The 21965-nt window shown below is 44.1% G+C and overlaps 2 protein-coding genes across 2 annotated transcripts in view; one reads left to right on the top strand and one right to left on the bottom strand.

Moving 5' to 3' along the window:
- The window catches only part of LOC109932218 (growth factor receptor-bound protein 7-like), a 63584-nt gene extending 52791 nt beyond the window's left edge, over positions 1-10793 (bottom strand). Inside the window, exon 1 of the mRNA XM_048614431.1 lies at positions 10694-10793. Within this exon, the coding sequence (XP_048470388.1) occupies positions 10694-10793 (100 nt within the window). The remainder of the gene's footprint in view (positions 1-10693) is intronic.
- An 8014-nt stretch (positions 10794-18807) lies between these two features.
- LOC109925337 (growth factor receptor-bound protein 10-like) overlaps positions 18808-21965 on the top strand; it is a 28890-nt gene continuing 25732 nt past the window's right edge. Inside the window, exons 1-3 of the mRNA XM_048614430.1 lie at positions 18808-18817; positions 19932-20121; positions 20901-21033. Coding sequence (XP_048470387.1) covers positions 18808-18817; positions 19932-20121; positions 20901-21033 — 333 coding nt within the window. The remainder of the gene's footprint in view (positions 18818-19931; positions 20122-20900; positions 21034-21965) is intronic.

The following is a 21965-nucleotide window of genomic DNA, read 5'->3' as shown; positions in this document are numbered from 1 at the left end:
GCGGAGGCGAAGGAACTGGGAATAGGGGATGGCATTTTTGCAGGAAGGTGGGTGGGAGGAGTTGTATTCTAGGTAGCTGTGGGAGTCGGTGGCCTTGAAATGGATATCAGTTTCCAGGTGGTTGCCAGAGATGGAAACAGAGAGGTCCAGGAAGGAGAGAGAGGTATCGGAGATGGTCCAGGTGAACTTAAGGTTGGGGTGGAAGATGTTGGTGAAGTGGATGAACTGTTCGAGCTCCTCGTGGGAGCACGAGGCGGCGCCGATATAGTCATCAATGTAACGGAGGAAGAGGTGGGGTTTAGGGCCAGTGTAGCTACGGAAGAGGGATTGTTCCACATAACCTACAAAGAGACAGGCATAGCTTGGGCCCATACAAGTACCCAGGCCACCCCCTTTGTCTGTAGGAAGTGGGAGGAATTGAAAAAGAAGTTGTTGAGGGTGAGGACGAGTTCGGCTAAGCGGATGAGGGTGTCGGTGGAGGGGGACTGGTTGGGCCTGCGGGACAGGAAGAAGCGGAGGGCCTTTAGGTCATCTGCATGGGGACTGCAGGTGTATAGGGACTGGACGTCCATGGTAAAGATGAGGTTTTGGGGACCAGGGAATTGGAAGTTTTGGAGGAGGTGGAGGGCGTGGGTGGTGTCACGGACATAGGTAGGGAGTTCCTGGACCAAGGGGGAGAAAATGGAGACGAGATAGGTGGAGATAAGTTCAGTGGTGCAGGAGCAGGTGGAGACAATGGGTCAACCAGGGTAGTCAGGTTTGTGGATTTTGGGAAGGAGATAGAAGCGGGCGGTGCGGGATTGAGGAACAATGAGGCTGTGGGTTGGAGGTCACCTGAGGTGATGAGGTTGTGGATTGATTTTCTAATCAACCTGTTCAGCGATATTATTACACACCTCTGGAGCAGATAGGACTTGAACCCGGTCTCCTGGTCCAGAGGTAGGTACATTACCACTGCACTACAAAATCCCTTGCGCTCATTTAATCCCAGTGGGTTGGGATGAGGCACATAATTGATCACTTACGGCCTCTGGCCTGTGACCAGTGGTGTTCCATATAGGGATCGGCGCTGGGTCCACTGTTGTTTGTCATTTATATAGACGATTTGGATGAGAACATAGAAGGTGTGGTTGGTTAATTTGCAGATGACACCAAAATTGGTTGACAGTGAAGAAGGTTATCTAAGATTACAAGGAGATCTTGATCAGTTGGGTCAATGGGCTGAGGAGCGGCAGATGGAGTTTAATTTGGAAAAATGCGAGGTATTGCATTTTGGTAAAACGAAGAAGAGCAGGACTTATATGACTAACAGGACCCTGGGGAGTGTTGTAGAACAGAGAGACCTAGGAATCCATGTATGTGATTCTTTGAAATTTGCATCACAGGTGGACAGGGTAGTTAAGAAAGCACTTAATATGCATACCTTCATTCCTCAGACCTTTGAGTATAGAAGTTGGGACGTCATGTTGAGGTTATACAGGATGTTGTTGAGGCCTCTTCTGGAGTACTGTGTGCAGTTCTGGTCACCCTGTTAAAGGAAGGATAGGATATTATTAACACAGGAACAAAAACAAAGTTGCTGGAAAAGCTCAGCAGGTCTGGCAGCATCCATGAAGGAAAAAACCGAGTTAATGTTTCAGGTCCGGTGACCCTTCCTCAGAACCTTCCTGAGCAACTTTTTTCCAGCAACTTTGTTTTTGTTCCTGATTTACAGCATCTGCAGTTCTTTTGGTTTTTACTTAGGATATTATTAAATTGGAAAGGGTTCAGAAAAGATTTTCCAGGATGTTGCTGGGGAGGGAAGGTTTGAGTTATTGAAGGCTGGAACCTTTTTCACTGGAGTGTCAGAGGTTGAGGGGTGATCTTATAAGTTTATAAAATCATGAGGAGCATAATTAAGGTGAATAGCAAAGGTCTTTTCCCTAGGGTAGGGGAGATCAAAACAAGGGGGCATATTTTAAGGTGAGAGGAGAAAAAAGGAAATGAGGGGCAACTTTTTTACACAGGGTGGTTTGTGTGTGGAATGAACTATCAGAGGAAGTGGTTGATGCAGGTACAGTTACAACATTTAATAGACATTTGGATAAGTACATAACGAGGAAAGGCTTGGACGGATATGGGCCAAATGCAGGCAAGTAGGACTAGTCTAGTTTGGGAACATGATCGGCATGGACTAGTTGGACCAAAGGGTCTGTTTCTGTACTGTATGACTCTATGGATCTAGGGTAGGAGGTTAACCATGGATCTTCTCACTGTAAATGTAATTCCAGGGCAGGTGAGAAGTGGTGGGCTGGTGGGCATTTGCTTTGCCACCACACTGCGTCGTTAAATGCCTTTCCCACCTCCAGGCTCATTTCCTAAGGAGCAGGAGATTCTGACCTAAGTAGCTGCATCCAGCTCACTGCTGCAGCTGCCTGAAAACTGGGGATAAATAATGGGAACCACACAACACATTTTGTTCAGGTGTGTCATGGTTGATAGTAGTTTTAGATACAGTCGCTTAAAGGTACATGTACCTCATATCACAACAGAATAAAAAGGAGTCAGAGATAGTAGGATGAAGGGTCTAGGCCCGAAACGTCAGCCTCTCTGCTCCTATGATGCTGCTTGGCCTGCTGTGTTCATCCAGCCCTGCACCTTGTTATCTCAGAATAAAAAGGAGTAATGCATATTTGTATAAAAGTTAGATTTCTGTGGTAGAATAATTTCTTTCATTATTTTTATTGACTTAGGTATGACTTCTTAAACAAATGAGCAAGGTACCCAAAATGAATTTCCAACTGGAACTTATTTGTGGTCAAACAAGTGAAAGTGAAAGTGAAAATGTGAAGAATCAGTTTCTCAGCATGTTGCCTCTCAAGCTCCTTCAGAATATTGGTTGTTTCAATTAGATCATCTCTCATTTTTCTAAACTCTAAACTCTACTCAATATCCATCATAGCACAGGAATCAATCTATTGAACTGTTGTTGCCTTTGCCCCCTCTAAGGCAGGAATGTACTTCCTCATGAACAGAGCACAAAACTGTACAGGTGTGGTCTCAATAAAATTCAATATCAATTTAGCAAGATTTCCTTACCTTTTTACACCAATTCCACTTACTGAAGGTAAATAAACCAGTTGTTTTCCTAATCATTTCTCATGCTTGCATAACACGCTGTATTTTTTGCTGATGGTTACCCGAATCCCTCTGAACACTAACATTTAATAGCTTTTCACTACTTTAAAGGTTTTCTGTTTTTATATTCTCCCTACCAAACTGAATAACCTCGTATTTCACCACATTATACACCATGAGCCACCTGTTGCCCACTCATTTGATCTCTATTTTAGCAGATTTTTGGTATCTTAATTCCTTGTAGCTTATGGTCTGTGGGAGCTGGATCAGTGTCAAGGACTCTCCACGTGTAAATAAAAGGTGACTTGGTGACGAGATAGCAGCCTCTGCGGAGTTATTTCACAGCTCTGCTGATCCTGCAAAGTCCTTACTAACATGTGGGGGCTTGAGCCAAAATTGGCAGAGCTGTCTCACAGACCTATCAAGCAACAGCCTAACATAGTCATACTCATGGAACCATCCCTTACAGACCTGTCCTGGATAACACCTTCACTATCCTTGGGTAGTCCTTTCCCCACCAGAAGGACAGACCCTAGCAGAGGTGACAGTACAGTGGTATTCAGGCAGGAGGGAACTGTCCCAGCCCTCAGCATTGACTCTGGACCCCTGAAGTCTCATGGCATTAGGTCAGACATGGACAAATAAATCTCCTGCTTATTACCATTCCTGTTCTCCCCCACCTGATGAATCAATACTGCTCCATGTTGAACAACACTTAGAGGAAGCACTGAGGGTAGCAAGGGAACAGGATGTACTCTGGGTGGGGGATTTCAGTGTCCACCAACAAGAGTGGCTCAGCAGCAGTACTACTGATTGAGCTGGGTGGGTCCTAAGGGGCATTGCTGCTAGACTGGGTCTGGGGCAAGTGGTGAGGGAACCAACAAGAGAGAGAAACATACTTGACCTCATCCTCACCAATCTGCCTGTTGCAGATGCGTTTGTATTTGACAGCATCAGTAAGAGTGATGATGCACAGTTGTTGTGGAGAGGAAGTGTCATCTTCAAATTGAGGATACCCTCCATTGTGTAGAGTGGCAGTATCTCTTTGCTCACGCTGTCAGCCAAGGCTCCCTAATTGGACCAGATTAACACCTGGCTGATCTCGTTCCAATCACTACAGTAAACAGCTGAGGCCAAGCACTAACCTTTGCGGCATTCTGTTAATCATAGCCTTCCAACCTGAAAATGTAGTTCCTCTCTGTGTTTACTGTCTGTTAACTCATCCTCTATCCTGCTTGTATACTATCCACAGGGGAGATGGTGTTGTCATGGTAAAATCACTGGATAAGTTACCCTGACACTTAGTCAGCACATTGGGGATATGGGTTCAAACCCCACTATGGCAGCTGGTCGTATTTAATTTCAATGGATACATATGGAATTGAAAGCTGGTGTCAGTGGTGGTGCCATGAAAATGCCATTGGTGTAAAAATGCATCAGGTTCACTGATGCCCTTTAGGGAAGGAAATCTGCTGTCCTTACTTGCTCTGACCCCATTTGACTCCAGATCCACAGCAATGTGAGTCACTCTTAACTCTCCTCTGAAGTGGCTGAGCAAAGGATTCAGGGTAAGGACAATTAGGGAAAGGCACCAAATGCTGGTCTTGTCAGTGACACCCATATCTCATCAATGAATTTTTTAAAAAAATTCCAATGAGCCCTTATTTTGTGCATCAACTTTTGTATAACATCAGATTTAGTGTCTTTTCAAAATCCAAATATCCACTGGTTCCCATTTATCTACTGTGTTAGTTTTGTCCTCAAGAAGTTGAAAAATTTTTCAAACACCATTTTGCTTCTTTCAAAATATGTTAACTCTGCTTGTCACCACATCCTTAAAAATGGATTCTAATGTTTTCCCAGTAATGGAAGTAAGAATAACTGGCCTGATATTCCTGCTCCCCCTCCTTTCCCGAATACTATTGCTACAGTTTCTACCTCTCTACTCAAGGTAACAATTCCAGAAGCTAGGGAGTTTTCAAAGGTCATTACCAAGGTGCCCATTATCTCTACAGACACCTCTCTCAGACCTCGAGGATACAGACCATAGCCCAGTGGATTTGCCAACATTTAGCCCCATTAATTTCTCCAGTACCTTTCCTTTGTTGGTATTATTTCCGTTTCTCTCACACATTGTCGCTTGGTTTCACCACATTTCTGCTGTTCTTGTATCTTGTGATGTACAGGTAGGGTCAGGGAGAAAAATCATGAGTCCTGATTGTTGTCCTGTTTCTGTGCCCCTTCTCCCATGTGCTCTTTAAACCCCTTGCTAGCTTCTGTCGAGTGCCTTTGCTACGTGCTTTCTGCCCTGTAGATTAGAACACTGCAGTATAAAAGAAGGCCATTCAGTCCATCAAGTCTGCTCTAGTTCTTTCCAAGAGAAATCCAGTCAGTCTGATCCTTTGTCTCTACCTGATCTTTCCCTTACTTTTGCCTCCAAATAATTTATCCATTTTGCTTTTCAACATTAATTTGAACCTGCATCTGCCTCAACATCAGGGAGGTAATATACTCCAATCTTAACCACTCTGTGTAAAGGTTTCTTTTCGTGTTGCCTTTGGTTCTTTTGCCAATCAACTGAAGTTAAATCTTTGTCATCTGTTTCTTTGGCTATTGGAAATGGCTTCTCTTTATTTTATCTAAGCCTTTCATAACTTGATACAGCTCCTTCAAGTCCCCTTAGGCTTCTTAGCTTTCAGGGGAACACACCAGTTTATCTGTAATCCCTGATCCCTGGAACCATCCCACTTATTGGATTCTCCTGATAACCTCCCAGCCTCTCACTGGTCAAGTATCTCTCCTGCTCTGCTTTAATAAACATTGAACAATTCTGTTTACACTGCCCTTTGAGAAAGAGGGTATCTACAGAGGGGTAGTGTTAAGTCTCAGTGATGTTGAAGTATGTAGGAAGCTCATCTCAGAGTGAAATATATTTGCGAACATTCTGATTCAGCCTAGAGATTTAATCTGATTTGATTACTGTCACATGAACAAGATACAGTGAAAAGTATTGTAGGAGCAAATTACTGCAGATGCTGAAATCTGTGCTGAAAACAAAAAGTGCTAGAGATCACAGCAGGTCAGGCAGCATCCATGGGGAGAAAGCAAGCAAACGTTTCGAGTCTAAATAACTCTTCATACTCGAGTCTAGACAACTCTTCATCAGAGCTGATGTGAAGTGCTTGCTTTCTCTCCATGGATGCTGCCTGATTCACTGTGATCTCCGCATTTTTTTGTTTTCAATGAAATGTATTGTTTTGCATGCTAACCAGACAAATCATACCTTACATAATTACAGCAGGGTAATAGAACAGAATGCAGAATATAGTGTTACAGCTACAGAGAAAGTGCAGAGAAAGATCAATTCTAATATATGAGAGAACCATTCATAAGTCTGATAGCAGGGAAGAAGCAGTTCTTAAATCTGTTGGTATGTGTTTTCAAACTTTTGTAACTTTTGCCCAATGGAAGAGAGTGGAAGAGAGTATAACTGGGGTGGGAGGGGTCTTTGATTATGTTCACTGCTTTCCTGAGGCAGTGGGAAGTGTATATGGAGTCAATCAATGGAAGGCTGGTTTATGTGATGGACTGGACTGTGTTCACAACTCTCTGTAATTTCTTGCGCAGAGCAGTTGGCATACCATGCTGTGATGGAGTCAGTAGCTGGGCAAATGAATTTGTTGCAGGGACCAAAAGACGACAGTTTCAGTCTTCCCAATATTCTTTTGGAGGAAATGTCGCTCATGTGAGACTGGATGCTAATCAGAGAGAGAGTGAAGGAGTCCAGCCACCTCAGCAGAGGTGAGATAGGGCTGGGTGCTGTCAGTCGAAACTGATATTGTCTTTGTTGAAGTCACCAAGAGGCAGTATGTTGATGAGAGATAGCCTTAAGTATTGGGAGACACCAAGGGTAATAGTGTGGCAGTGGGAAGGGAAGCCATTGCAAGTGATTTTCTGGCTAAAATTATATAGATAAGAATGGATGCTAAATGCTAGAGAATCCCAGGTTTATTCACTGGATACTGAGATTACAGACAGTAAGAGTTTGTGAGGGAGGTAAAGTTGTGCTTGGAGCTGCATGTGCTGAATATTCCTGACCTCTGTTGTTAGTTATTGAGACAGAATCAGGTATATCAAGTCCAAGTGTCCTGTGTTTTGCCAGTTTAAGGATAGGCTGAAGCACTGAAGGCAAAGAGCAAAGTTCGAGCCTGTACTTCTTGCAAACACAAACACAAACACAAAGTCCATTGTTGCTGCTCACTGGTCCCTGAATGATTTCTCTGCTGTTGTAATTAATCAAATGTTTTTGATTGGACTGCGTGCATTATGTGCTCCAAGGTTGTTTGAGGTGTGAGGCCTAGAACAATGAATTAGGATGTCGTCAGCACTCTGCATTGCTGCCAGCTCACCTGACTGCAATTCTGCTCCCCCACTCAGTGGCAAACCCTTTATCCGACTGTGTTTCTTTGGCTCTGTTTGAGGCCATGGATAGGAGGCAGCCACTAATAAATCCAACAGGGAATTCAGGGGAAATATCTTTTCACTGAGAGTGGTAAGAATGTGAAACTCACTGCAGGGAGTAATTGAGGTGAACAAATCAGAGGAAATGGGGCCATAGACAGTGAGAGAGTGCAGAGGGCAAGCAGGGAGACTCAACTCCCTCCACTCACCACTCTCCTTAAACCCCCCAGTAATATTGCCCTGTTAGTAAGCCACCCCCGCCCCCAGCCATCTCCCCCATTCCCTGGCTTCTACAGACTCTACTGCACCTGCCCCCACTACCACCACCAACCTGATCTCCACAACCTCCTAACGACACATATCCCCAGATGGTGAAATGTCCTTGGAGCTTCTCACTCTGCCTGTGAGTTCAGATTAAAACTGAAAATGGGAGCCCTCATGTGAAAAGATTCTAAAGGGATGCAGGATCAATACATGAGGGAGAAAGAAATTGATAATGAGGGGAAGAGCATTGGAAGGAGGCCCATGCGAAACATAAATACCGAGGGCTAAATCTTATTTTTTTTGGCTAAGTCTGAGTTGCATCAAGTTTTTTGGAGTGATTTCTACCGTGAGGCCTATTAGATTCTCTTACCAAACCTGCCCCCATGGCAACTGTCACATCTGCTTTCAGTTACATCTTACCATGTGCCTTTCCCACAACAACTCACCAGTCAGTGTATATCTGCCAAAAGACCAGTATCTCTTGCACCTGAGCCATCTTTGCAAGGCCACTGTGCCACTGGGCATGTGTTGGCATCTGGTTTGGGTCCTTGCCAGTGATGTAATGGCACACTGACAATGGCACATTTGGCTGACTCTCCGTTACACGTACAACCCCATTTTCTCACCCCCATCACTGTTTCCCCACCAAACCACACCTTAGCTACATCCGATCTGAACCCCCACTCTTCTATATCCCCCACGCCGACCTGCAGTTTGTTGCTGTCCAGCTGGGGGACAGGCAAACAATAAGGACAATTTCCAAACATGATCTTTTATTTACAGGCAGCATGAGTGAACACAAACCAACAGAAACTGCAGTTCACCCGCAAAGTTCAAACCAGACATTGCATCATAACCAATGACCATTTTCTAGCCCATGATTGTGTGCCGCACCCAGCTGTCATCAATTGGAAGTGATGCAATTGAGTTCTGTCATGGACAATAACAGCTTCCTCCTCCACCTTGCCCTCAAATTCTTCCCCAAATTCCACCCTAAACTCTCAGTTCCTCAGCATCCAGCACATCATCTGATTGCCTGCTCCAGAGTACAGCATGCCAGGATGATACAGCACACTCAGTCCAGATACACTGGAAAACACTTGGTGAAGGTGCCAAACCAGCTGAGTGACTACCCAATGTCATTGAGAAGGTAGTGCCAGTGCGAAGAGACACCCTCTACCTCAGACCCACATCAAACACTCACCTTCTCACTGCATTCAGTCCAGCCCATTGTTCAATAACATGACAGATGATAAAGCAATGGCTCACTCAGGACTTTTGGAAGTTCTAATGAATAATGGTCCCTCTTTGCCCAGCAGCAGCCTTCTGTAATGTTATTGCTTCTCACTGTGGTAATGTTGAGATGCCCAAATTCAATTTGCAAGCACTAATGGCACATTTTAAATTGCCTTTGACCAGCACCTGAACCCTAAGCACCTTTAATCTGCTTGGAGAATAAATGGGTAATGAAATGATTACAAATTAAATATAGCTATACTTTGCAAATGGAAGCTTTGTGTATTGTTGCTACAATGTCCTATTGTCCAGCAAACATGGACCTGTAGTTTCCCCCCTCAAACTGACACACTCTCTGTCCACCCTGGCATTGTCCTAGCCATTTTCCAGTTGTGTTTCACATCTAGAGAATGGTAAGTGAGAGCAGGGAATGCAACTCAAAGTGAACAACATCAATACCAGGTCACTACGTTCCACCTCCAAGGCCTCCTTGTCCCTTTCTACCCTACACCACCATGTCAGCCCATTCCCAGCCTTGTAGAGACCTACCACATCGGGCCTCACCTGCAACTGTGCTCGCTGGCCCCTCAACCCAGCATCAGCCTGGAGGCAACAGTGGTGTCCACTGCCACTAACCCCCTTCCCCACTTTCCCAAAGCGCTCCCTGTATTCCCATGCTTTTCTGCTTACACACCCCCCCACACCTTGAGTCTCCCTCCCGTCACCATCCTGGTTCCCATCTCTACAAATGCCTCTACTTTCCATTTCCCCAGCATTGACTGCTCCACCCTTTCTGGTAGTGAGTTGCCCCTCCACTGCCCTACAAGCTCTCCTGTGAACTCCCCTGAAAGATCAATAGACAGACCCCTAGCACTTTATTTGCCTCAGACTCTGACTGAATTTAATGAACAGCTCCTACAGATGACTGACCAACCAGCCGTAGACCATTGTTTAACAGCTCCCTGACTAACAATATGTGATCTTACTGACAGCTGGCCCCCACCCTCCAGGACTGACTTCTGGACACCCCCTGGATTGGGCTGGGAACAGTCCCCTGACTGTGAGTGTCCCGAGCAGACAACTGGCAGTGGCTAAACCCCTGGACTGACAATGCTGGGACCTTCTGACTGAAAGCACACACCCCACCTCATCCCTGACTGGATTAAAGATTCACCCCCACTAATTTCTGATGTAGCCATTCAGTTGAATGCACATGTAGTGTGTTTACTGCACAAGCAGCTTGCGCATGCTGTAGGTGCTCTGCAATGTGAGTCATTGCTTCCTCTGTGGCTTGTAAGTGGATCAGAGAGGTGTCATGCTAGTTGTGATGGGTTGGAGATGCTGGGTGCCAGTGCCTGTGGATGAGCAGTGTGTGTATGGCTGGTGCTTATGAATTATGCCATTGAGCACAACATGGAGATAGTCCAGAGTGAGCGAGCAGCAAGCTGAATCTGCCAGGTACCTGTTTCCATGTTGGGTTTTCCCGATGTCTATCTTGTTTGGTAATATAGGAAGCTGAATATTAATGAGGTGGGTTGGGCTGTTGACTCGGTGTTTAATAAACTATAATCTCCTTGATTGGCAGCCCGCTGCTGTTACCTGGTGGGAAACTTGCCTTGGTACTTGTGAAAAGCATCAAAGATGGTGAAGCTGCTGCTGATGTCGAGATGGACCTCATTGGACTTTTTGTCTGAATCTCCCACAAATTTTGCCATCACACATGTTGCTCAGACCCTTGTAAAATTCCACCCCAAGTTTGATCAGTTAAGTTCAATAATTTGTTTATTGTAAATTCATGATTTAGCCACTCTTGCCACATCCCCTTCTCAGTGACCACTTTTTAGGTAAAACCATCTCCACTTCCTCCTTTATGATTTATCATCAATGTCATCGCACCACCCTCTCCCCCCCACTGCTTACTGGCTGGCCAGGAGTAACTGTGCATGAAATAGGATCCATTTCCACAGTACAGTGTCTGAAACAAGGACTTGCCCTAAGAATGTGAATTGTCCTTGAGGTAGACTATCAAATTCTTGGCAGAGACATCAGGAGTTATGTAGAAACATAGAAGATAGAAGCAGGAGTAGGCCATTCAACCCCTTAAGCCTGTCAGCCACTCAATATAATGATAGCTGATCATTGTGTTCAATACCACAATCCCAGCCTTCCCCCAGATTGCTCAATCCCTTTAGCCACCAGACTTATATCTACCTCTTGGAGTCATACAGCATGGAAACAGACCCTTCAGTCCAACCAGTCCATACTGAACATAATCCTAAACTAAACTAGTCCCACCTGCCTTCTCCTGGCCCATATCCCTGAAAACCTTTCCTATTCATGTACTTATCCAAAAGTCTTTTAAATGTTGTAATTGTACCCACATCCACCAATTCCTCAGGAAGTTCATTCCACACATGCACCACCCTCTGTGTAACCTTGAAAGTACATGATGTTTTGGCCTCAGTGCATTGTGATGGTAGTGAATTCCAGAGGCACCCCACTCTGGGTGAAGAAATTCCTTCTCATCTCAGTCCTAAGACCCTTATCCTTAAACTATGACCCCCGGATCTGGACTGCCCCATTATCGGGAGCATCCTTCCTGCATCCAATCTGTCTAGTCCTGTTAGAATTTTATAGGTTTCAATGAGATTCCCCCTCATTCTTCTAAACCCCCATGAATACAATCCTAACCAACTCAATGTCTCCTCATACATCAGTCTTGCCATCCCAGGAACCAATGTGGTAAATCTTTGTTGAACTCCCTCTATAGCAAGATCCTTCCGCAGATAAGGAGATGAAAACTGCACACAGTATTCCAGGTGTGGCCTCACCAAGGCCCTGTATAATTGCAGCATTCCATCCTCGTTCCTGGACTCGAATCCTCTCACTATGAAGGCCAAAATACAGTTTGCCTTCCTTACTGCAGCTGCGCACTTACTTTTAGTGACTGGTGCAGGAGGACACCCAGTTCTCATTGAACATTCCCCTTTCTCCATTTACAGTCTTTCAGATAATAATCTGCCTTCCTATTTTTGCTAACAAGTTAAATCACTATTATCACAGCTGTAAAGTCATCAAATCTTGTTTGTTTCAAACTTTTGTCTGTTAAAGAGACACTTCCATGTTCTTGGCATTCCCCACGCACTATACATTGGGACAGGTACTGAAAACAAAGAAAACCCTTTTAATAAAAACAAAAAAAAAACATACTGTCAACACTCAGCAAGTGTCACAGCATCTGTTCAGTGAGAAGAAAAGATACTGTAATGTTTCAGGTTCACTGCCTGATCTACTCAGTATTTGCAGCATTTTCTGTTTTTATTTCAGATTTCCAACCTTCACAGTATTTAGTTTCATACTACTTGCTTTCAAATGCACTGTTGGAATTTCACTGTGTAATCTGCTTTCCGACCCTCTCCATTCCTGTAGCATCTGTAAACTTCTTAGGCTCACACCTCTCAACTGGTCATATTAAATAAATCTGGGTGCAGAAAGGGGAGTATTTTGTCACTATTTCTCTTTCCGTGTTTCATAATTTTCTTGTGTGGAGCAAGTCTTGACGGGATTAACTCACACCTATGTCAAACAAAACTTGTTCATTTTCATTTTTCTGCCAAGTATAGTTGCACTTTCATTTCCAACCAGCCATATCTTAATGCCTGCTATGCACACACTAGGGTATTATGTTTCAAATCTGCCCAGTATTGTCTGCTCATGGTCCAAAAGCTATGTATTTAAAAGACTTGAAAAATGAATCAGGGATGTCATTAAGTTAATCCAATTTACGTCAAAGCTGTCTGGTGATACTGGCTGTCAAACATTGCACACTATCTTCAGCTTTGCCAGTTTCTCCATGAATGCCAAGAGAACTATCAACATGCCATCTCAACCAACTAAATCTGAGGCTCCTAACACACACAAAGGCTGGCACCAGGTTTAGATAGGGAGAGGCTATGGATTGTTTAATCCATTTTGTGCTCTTTGGACAACTAATTCAGTGTCAATGAAAAGCAGAATATCTGCTGTGGCCATCAGCTGTGATGGTCACAAAAACAGAAATTGCTGGAAAAGTTCAGCAAGCCTGGCAGCATCTGTGGAGAGAAATCCGAGTTAATGTTTCAGGTTGAGTGACCCTTCCTCAGAAGCTGTGATGGACTGTCAGTTTCCCAATCTGACAATTTCTCCCGAAGTACACCAAAGGATAGGTCCCAGCACCAATCCGTGTCAAGGTTTTTTATAGAAAATTTTGTAGAATCCCTACAGTGTGGAAACAGGCCCTTCGGTCCAACAAGTCCACACCGAACCACAAAGCATCCCACCCAGACCCACCCCACTATAACCCACCTAATCTACACATCCCTGAACACTACGGGCAATTTAGCATGGCCAATCCACCTAGCCTACACATCTTTGGTCTGTGGGAGGAAACTGGAGCACCCGGAGGAAACCCACGCAGACATGGGGAGAATGTGCAAGCTCCACACATTTCTTCAGAAGAAATGAGGAACTTTCATTCCCATACCCGGGTCTGATAATGTGTACACCTTTTCAATTGTTTGAACTTCTTATCAAATGCTAAAGCAATTCACTGGAGTTTGGTGCATTATTGTTGAACCATAGATGACACCATTGGGTTTTATTGATCAACTCACATCACCTAGTCGTAGTAAATCTCACTGTCAGTGTCTATCATCAACTCTGCTGTTCACAGGCATATCAGATACCTTGCTAAAGAAACAGAAAGCCTCCTGTACAATGGAGTGTGGAGTTTATTAATTACTGAAACAAGCTAATGAATTGTTTATTATTTAAAGGCTTAAAGCATGGTGTATCCAGACAAGTATTTTTCTCTAAAATATCAAAATATCTAAATTATTTAAGCAGCCATTTTTCCCCCAAATCATCTATTGAATATTACCAAAAGAATGTATCCACATTACTTCCTCAAAGAACTCCAATAAATTGTTGAAACGTGATTTCCCTTTCACAAAACCATGTTGGCTCTGCCTGATTACTTTGAACTTTTCGAATTGCCTTGCTGTAATATCATTAATAACAGCTCTAACATCTACCTGGACTCAAAATGTTAAATCTGCTTTCTCCCCACAGATGCTGCCAGACTTGCTGAGTTTCTCGAGATTTTCTGGTTTTGTTTCAGATCCCCAGCATCCACAGTTTGTTGTTTAATTTCAGATGTTAAGCAAATTGGTATATAGTTTCCTGCTTTTTGTCTCTTCCTTTTTGTGTAAAGGAATTACATATGCTATTTTCCATTCAATTGGAAACTTCCCTAAAGGGAGGAAATTTGATTAAGATGATTCCTTTGTGTGTAGAGTGTGAAGTTACCAGCAACTGATTTACATTCTTCATTTATAACCTAGTATGGTGGGAGGCAATGGTGTAGTGGTAATGTCACTGGACTAGTAATTCTGAGCTCTAACCTGATGTTTTGGGGAAATAGGTTTGAATCCTATACGGCAGATTGTGAAATTTGACATGTAACCACTGTTGCACCGTAAAAACCCATCCAGTTCACTAATGTCCTTTAGGGAAGGAAATCTGCCTTCCTTACCCAGTCTGACCTACACAGGACTCCAGACCCTCAGTAATGTGGATGATTCATAATTGTCAACTGAAATGGCCTAGAGAGCCAATCTGTTCGGGGACAACTGGGGCAGAGTAACAATTAAAGAAGTCATATCCCATACAAAATTTTTTAAACAGGAAGTACCAGGGTACTCCTTAATATCTCTACCCTCCCCTCCTCCTCTACTCTCTCCTCCTCCTCTACCCTCCTCTCCTCCTCTTTGACCCTTTTATCACCTCAACTCTTCCCGTCTCCTTTCCAGGCTCCTCATCTCCTTTCTCTTCTATCTTCCTCTTTTTTCTTCTTGCCTCTGACCTGGCATTTGATTTTTTTTAAAATCTGCTTTGTCAAATAAATGTCCCCTACTTTAAGCTCCAACATGGGTACATGCAGGTCACCCAAAGCTCCTGTGAGTTTGAAGAGCTTTAGTGGATGATTCCTTCTTGGTGTCGATGGTTTGTTCAGAGTGTGCCCCGAAGCTGCTCACTTACTAATCCCTATGCATCACGCACGTGGATTGTTGTATGAAGAGCTTCCCAAGCAACTAGTGTCTCACCTCACTGATCAATCCTCACTGTTTCTCCTTTAAACCTTCTAAGGAGCCCATTGATTACCTCACACACATACCGTTACACACATTAGGTTCATGAGCATTTTGTGTTCTATAATTGACAAATTATCTGAATCTGCTTACGCAAGTCACAGGAGCTTATGTGATCATTTCCTCATAAAAACCAAAAGAACTGCGGATGCTGTAAATCAGGAACAAAAACAAAGTTGCTGGAAAAGCTCAGCAGGTCTGGCAGCATCTGTGAAGGAGAAAACAGAGTTAACGTTTCGGGTCCGGTGACCCTTCCTCAGTTCTGAGGAAGGGTCACCGGACCTGAAATGTTAACTCTATGATCATTGCCTCTCTCAGTGCCAGGTAAAGGGCATGACTACCTGATGCCAAAACAAGTCAAGTGGGAGAGGCACCTTGTGACGACAGTGTGACACAAAATGTTTAATACACAGATATAGAAAAAACATATATGTTTAATCAAACGATTACATTCTTTGGGCCTTCCACATATAATAACCTCTTTGTTTTCAGTTATCTAATACCCAGTTGAGTCAGTCTAATTTGAGAAATAATGGGCTGATTGGAATGTGGGTCAGCAAACACTGTTGCTGGGACAATGTCCTGTGTTGTACTAGTACTTGTGCACCATAAACTGGTTTTCCCTCACCTGAGGAGTTAATATTAAACAGTCATAGATCATTGCACATCAGGTTTCAGGGCTGGGGGTGCTGCAGAAGCGAGTATGGATGATTCCTTTGAGGATCTTTGAATCTCTTGAGACCTGTACCAGTGGGAATTACTACTCCCAGAACAACATTTCAAGTTGGCTCAGCCCTCTCCCCCAGTTCCTGGATGAGTGCCACCAGAAACGTCAGCTTAGAAATTTGGGACCGATTATTGGTTGCTCAGCATTACAAAATAAAACTGTACACCCCCACCACTGCCCCTTCCCCCACCCTGAAACACAGTGCTGAAAAGGATGGGTCTGAAAACAATATTCAGAACTCCCACTCAATCATTTTCACTGAAAGGCATGTCAGTTACCTGTGGACATTGATTCTGATCATTGGCAAAAAGACCAGGCGTGAGTTGATGGCAATTATTTTTTACACAGCCAGTTGTTGTGTTCTAGAACACATTTCTCAAAAGGTGGTGGGAACTGATTCAATGGTAACTTTCAGAAGGAGAATTGAAAAGGAACTTGAAGGACATTGGGAAAGACCAGAGGTGACTGTAATTAATTGGATATTGCTTTAAACGAATTAGAACAGGCACAATTCCTAGTGGAATCTCTTCTTTTCCTGTCCCTTCCTCACCTTTTGCTGTATCTCGAGAGATCAGCAGAGTTCAGTAAAGAGACTTGACAGTGCCTTACAGACGGTAGACAAATATTTTTATTCATTCACGAGTTGTAGGCATCACTGACTAGACCAGCATTTGCTATCCATCCCTAATTGATCAGAGGACAGTTGAGAATCAACCACATTGCTGTGGGCCTGGAGTCACATGGAGGCCAGACCAAGTAAAGGCAGCAGTTTCCTTTATTAAGACCAACCAAACCCCCTCAAAACATATCAAGGAAATAGCCCACACCCTCACTTTCATCTTACTTAAAGGTGAGTATAAAGTGCTGCGTTCCAGATGTGATTCAACTGGTCAAACCACCAGGCTTTGAGTAAAACACATTTTATTCTTATAGAACAATTAAAACACAAACAAAGAAAAAATAATTGGCGTAACTTTAACTCTATCAAAATACTTAACAAAATAATATATTATTTAGCGATGACTCATCAACTGTTCCAATATTTCAGCATCCATAAACACACCCTCGACATGGGCAAATTCAGCAAAACAGATTTCCCTCACTTGCAATCCCCCCCAGTCCAGGAGAAGGAACACTGACAGAATGAATCTAGCAGCAGAGACGGAACTCAAGCTTTTTACAGCATCAGAGAAACAGGTTTATCTAGCAGCTTCAACTCCAAAACCCTAACTTCAACAACTGAAAGCAAAACTAAAGCCTTGGGGCTGTGTGAGCCTGACTCCACTCACTCATGCTTCTTTTCTCAACTTTTAAGAAAAACCCAAAGCTATTTACTCTGCTTTCCATGAAGCCAACACCTGGGTACCAAGTTTACAACAACCTTTCACCACAGACGCACTGACGATGTTACCTAGCAGGGTGACGAAACGTCTACAATCAAACACACCGGCTTGGCAAGCAAGTCTACAACTTTACAACAACCCCCTTCAAGAGAAACAGGACAGAACAAATCCCTCTTAAAGACTCATATTGTCACACCTTCCCTAAAGGACATTAGGGAACCAGATTTCTCACAATCAGCAACAGTTTCATGGTCATCATTAAACTCTTAATTCCATCATCTGCCCTGGCAAGATTTGAACACAGGTCTCCAGAACATTACTTGCATTTCTGGATTAATAGCCTACCCCAGATTTAAGAAAGAGACAATATTTATGTATGAGGCACTGAGCAACACAATGTACCAAGAGAGATCCCTAACCAGTGCTAAATTAGCCAATGGCAGTCTGGATATCAGAGGAAAAGTGAGGATCAGATTGAAAGTCTTTAGGTTTCAGGGAAGGAAAGAGGCCAGGGATTGTACCATTTAATAATGCTCTCTCAAGTGTACTGCTCGTTAAAACATTGAGGACAGAGTGGAGTGAGCGCTGACTCATCCCACAGACAAGAAGCCCTGTAGCAATTGGTTATAGACCTGGAGAAAGTACTGGAGCTGCCTCTGTTAATGGAACCAAACAGAAGTTAGCAGTTAGGTCCACTGCTTTTCATTTGTGTAAATGATTTGGATGTAAACATAGGAGGCATGATTAATAAGTTTGCAGATGGCATCAAAATAGGTGGTGAAGTGGACAGTTTATCACAGAGTACAACGGAGACCTTACTCAAATGGGCCAATGGGCCAAAGAGTGGCTGATGGAGTTTAATTTAGATAAATGCCATGTGTTGCTTTTTGATAAGGCAAACCACGGCAGGACTTATACACTTAGTGGTAGGGCCCTGGGGAGTGTTGCTGAACAAAGAGACCTATGCAGGTGCATAGTTCCTTGAAAGTGGACTCACAGACAGGGTAGTGAAAAAGGCATTTGACACGCTTGCCTTCAGTAGTCAGAATATTGAGTATAGGAGTTGGGATGTTATGTGGCTGTACGGGATATTGATGAGGCCACTTTTAGAATACTGTATACAAATCTGGTTACGCTTCTATAGGAAAGATGCTGTTAAACTTGAAAGGGTGCAGAAGAGATTTACAAGTGTGTTGCTGGGACTGGAGGGTTTGAGTTATAAGGAGAGGCTGAATAAGCTGGGACTTTAATCCCTGGAGCGTTGAGACTGAGGGATGATCTTATAGAGATTTATAAAATCATGACAGGCATGGATAGTGTGAATAGCCAAAGTCTTTTTCCTAAGGTGGGAGAGTCCAAAACTAGAGGGCACAGGTTTAAAGTGAGAGGGGAACGATTTAAAAGGGGTCTGAGGGGTAGCTTTTTCATGCAGGGAGTGGTGTGTGTATGGAACAAGCTCCTAGAAGAAGTAATGGAAGCTGGTACAATTCTAACTGTTTTCAATCGTACAATTCCCCTTGTTTGCACGGGGATGCAAGAGGTTGAGGGGCGACCTGATAGACATTTATAAGATTGTGAATGGTATGGATAGAGTGGAAAGTATGAGGCTTTTTCCCAGGGGGAATCAGGTCAATTACGAGGGTACACAGGTTCAAGTGTGGAGGGAGGGAGGTTTAAAACAAGGTGCAAGGCAGGTTTTTCACAGAAAGGGTGGTGAGTGCCTGGAACGTGCTGCCAGAGGAGGTGGTGGAAGCAGACACAATAGCAGCGTTCAAGAAACACCTGCACGAATACATGAATAGGAAGGAAATAGAGGGATATGGATCCTGTAAGCGAAGACAGTTTTAACATGGAAGGGCAAAATGTCAGCACAGGCTTGGAGGGCTGAAGGGCCTGTTCCTGTGCTGTATTGTTCTTTGTTCCAACACTTAAAAAGGCATCTGGATTGGTATATGAATAGTAAGGGTTTGGAGGGAGATGAGCCAAATGCTCTCAAATGGGACTAGGTTAGATTGGGATGTCTGGTCAGCATGGATGAGTTGGACCGAAGGGTCTGTTTCCGTGCTGTATGACCCTATGACTCTAAAACTCTATAATCAGCTTCACAAGTAGAAGGCAAGATGACAAGATCAGGCAATGTAAACCCAGGTGGATAGATTCCTGATTCAGTAGGAAACAGGGGCTGACGAGCTTGGTGTCTGGGAAAGGACCATGCAAAAGGTCTGAGCCAGTCAAGGTCTCCCTATTATATCTCATTTCCTACTATTACCTTTAGCTGGAGTTGAACACAGAAACTCTGGTTGTTGTCCCACATCTAATCCAAATCCCCAGACCCACCATCCCGCCATCCCAGACCCTGTCCTTCAGGGCTCAGGTTCCATCACCACCCCTCTCCCTGTGTTCAGTTCCAACCATTCCCATCCCACACCTATGCAGTTGGCTGCATCATTACATTGACTGGGGCTGCCATGTCCCTGGGGGTCCCTGAATGGAGCTCTCCTCTCTTTTTATACCTCAATGGGTGGAGTGGAGGGGGTGTAGTTTGGTTGGTCGTTTTGATTAGATGTGTATTGATTGGGTCTTTGTCTCTGTTAGATGCTGATATGGACTTCATGGCATTGGAGCAGACTGTGAGCACCGGACTGGACAACTTGTACCAAGCGGGAAATCTGCAAAAGGACGGACCAGTGACACTGCCCAATGGTCACTTGGCCAGGAGCCAGCCTGGACCATGGGCCACATCAGTGATCCCGAGGTCACAGCCTGTTCACATACAAGTAAAAAGGTAACAATATTCTTATACCAGTCACAGCCCAATTGAACACTCTACCCTTTACAAATTCCAAGCATAAATTTGAACTAAAATAGATCTGGTTAACCATTGGGGATTTGTACCAAAGAATGGTAGATGTTTGGAACTCTCTTCCACAACAACATTGGATACTGGATCAGTGTTAATTTTAAATCTGAGGTAGGTAAATGTTTGTCAAGCAAAGTTATGAAGGGATGTGGGCCAAAGGCAGATATACAGAGTTAGGCCACAGTTCAGCCATGATCTCACTGGATGGTGGTACAGGCTCATGGGGGCTGAATGGCCTACTGCTGATGAGAGAGAGAACTGAGAGAGAAACTGGAGGAAGCTGGAGGAGTGAGACTAAAAGAGAGACAATGGAAGGTGGATTAGTTAACGGACCTTGTTCTGATTACAACACCAGGAATGAAGGTGTCTTTGTTCTAGGATGTGTTTCTGTTGTCCCTGGGCCATGAGTTGTTAAGGGTGATTCCAGTGGGGTTTGGGGAGGAACTATCTTACTCTAAACTCTTTTCTAGTTTCTAAAATGAGTTTAGTAGGAGATTTCAAATGATCGCTGACCTGCTTCAATGCTTTTGGAACAAAAACAGAAATTGCTGGAGAACTTCAGCAGGGTCTGTGAGAGAGAGAAAACTCCACCCATTTCTGTTTTTATTTCAGATTTCCACTTCTGCAGCACTTAAGTTTTATCCAATAGTTTTGGTGCTGATGATTATTTACAATGTTACTGAAGTATTTTAAATTCATTCCAGGCAGCTAAAGGAGGAGGAGCTTCAAACAACATCACTCCCAACTATCCCGAATCCTTTCCCCGAACTCTGCAGCCTGTCAAATTCCCCAATCCTCAACAATGAGTCCAAACCTCCAGCAAGTGGAGACATACACGTGAGTAGAAAACCTGGAGGTGATCGTCTATTGTCTCCATTCCATAGCCATCACTATCAAGAGGAATGAGGAAAGCTGAGAGGGGAGGGAGAAGGCCTGTGAGGGGAGAGAAGGGGAAGGGAGATAGGGTGGTTGAGAATCCTACTTTTTTTTTCTCTACTCTTTTATGAGATGTGAGTGTCACTGGTGAGGCCAGCATTTAGTGCCCATATCTAATTGCCCTTGAGTTGAGTTCATAGGCGAGTCAAAAGTCAACCCTGTTGCTGAAAGATTGGAGTCACACATAGGCCAGACCAGGAGAGGATGGCAGATTTCCATCACCACAAAGTGGGTTTTTAACATCAATTGACAATAGTTGCCATGGCCACTGTAAATTTACTTTCCCAGAGCTGAGGTGGGATTTGAACCTAAATCCCAAAAAACATTAGCCTGAGCGTCAGGATTCCTATGCCAGTGACATTAACACTAGACCATTGTGTCATTATGCTGTGAGCCTATATTGTTTGGAAAGTGAGAATCACAATAGGTGTGGGTACTAACCCCACCATTTCAGAACCATGTACCACATGCAATATTGACCACCCACTAGACCTCTCTAAGGTTAAATTTTCAGCCACTTTACTGTACTTCTGAGCTGATGTCACCTGCAGCGAGTTCAGACCATAAACTAGGTTGAAAATTACAGAGCAGGAGTGAGAGCATGCTGCACTGTTGGAGGGTCAGTATTGAGAGAGTGATGCAATGTCAGAGGTTCAGTGCTAAAGGAGGGCCAACACACTATCAGAGCGCTCAGGGTGCATCGCCCTGTGAAAGGTCAGTACTGAGGGAGCGCCGCACTGTCGGAGGGTCAGTGCTGAGGGAGCGCCGCACTGTCGGAGGGTCAGTGCTGAGGGAGCGCCGCACTGTCGGAGGGTCAGTGCTGAGGGAGCGCC

The sequence above is a fragment of the Rhincodon typus genome, chromosome 30 (assembly GCF_021869965.1).
Source record: "Rhincodon typus isolate 14 chromosome 30, sRhiTyp1.1, whole genome shotgun sequence".
NCBI lineage: Eukaryota > Metazoa > Chordata > Chondrichthyes > Orectolobiformes > Rhincodontidae > Rhincodon > Rhincodon typus.
The sequence above is the reverse complement of the archived record's forward strand: the minus strand, read 5'-3'. Positions and strand labels throughout refer to the sequence as shown.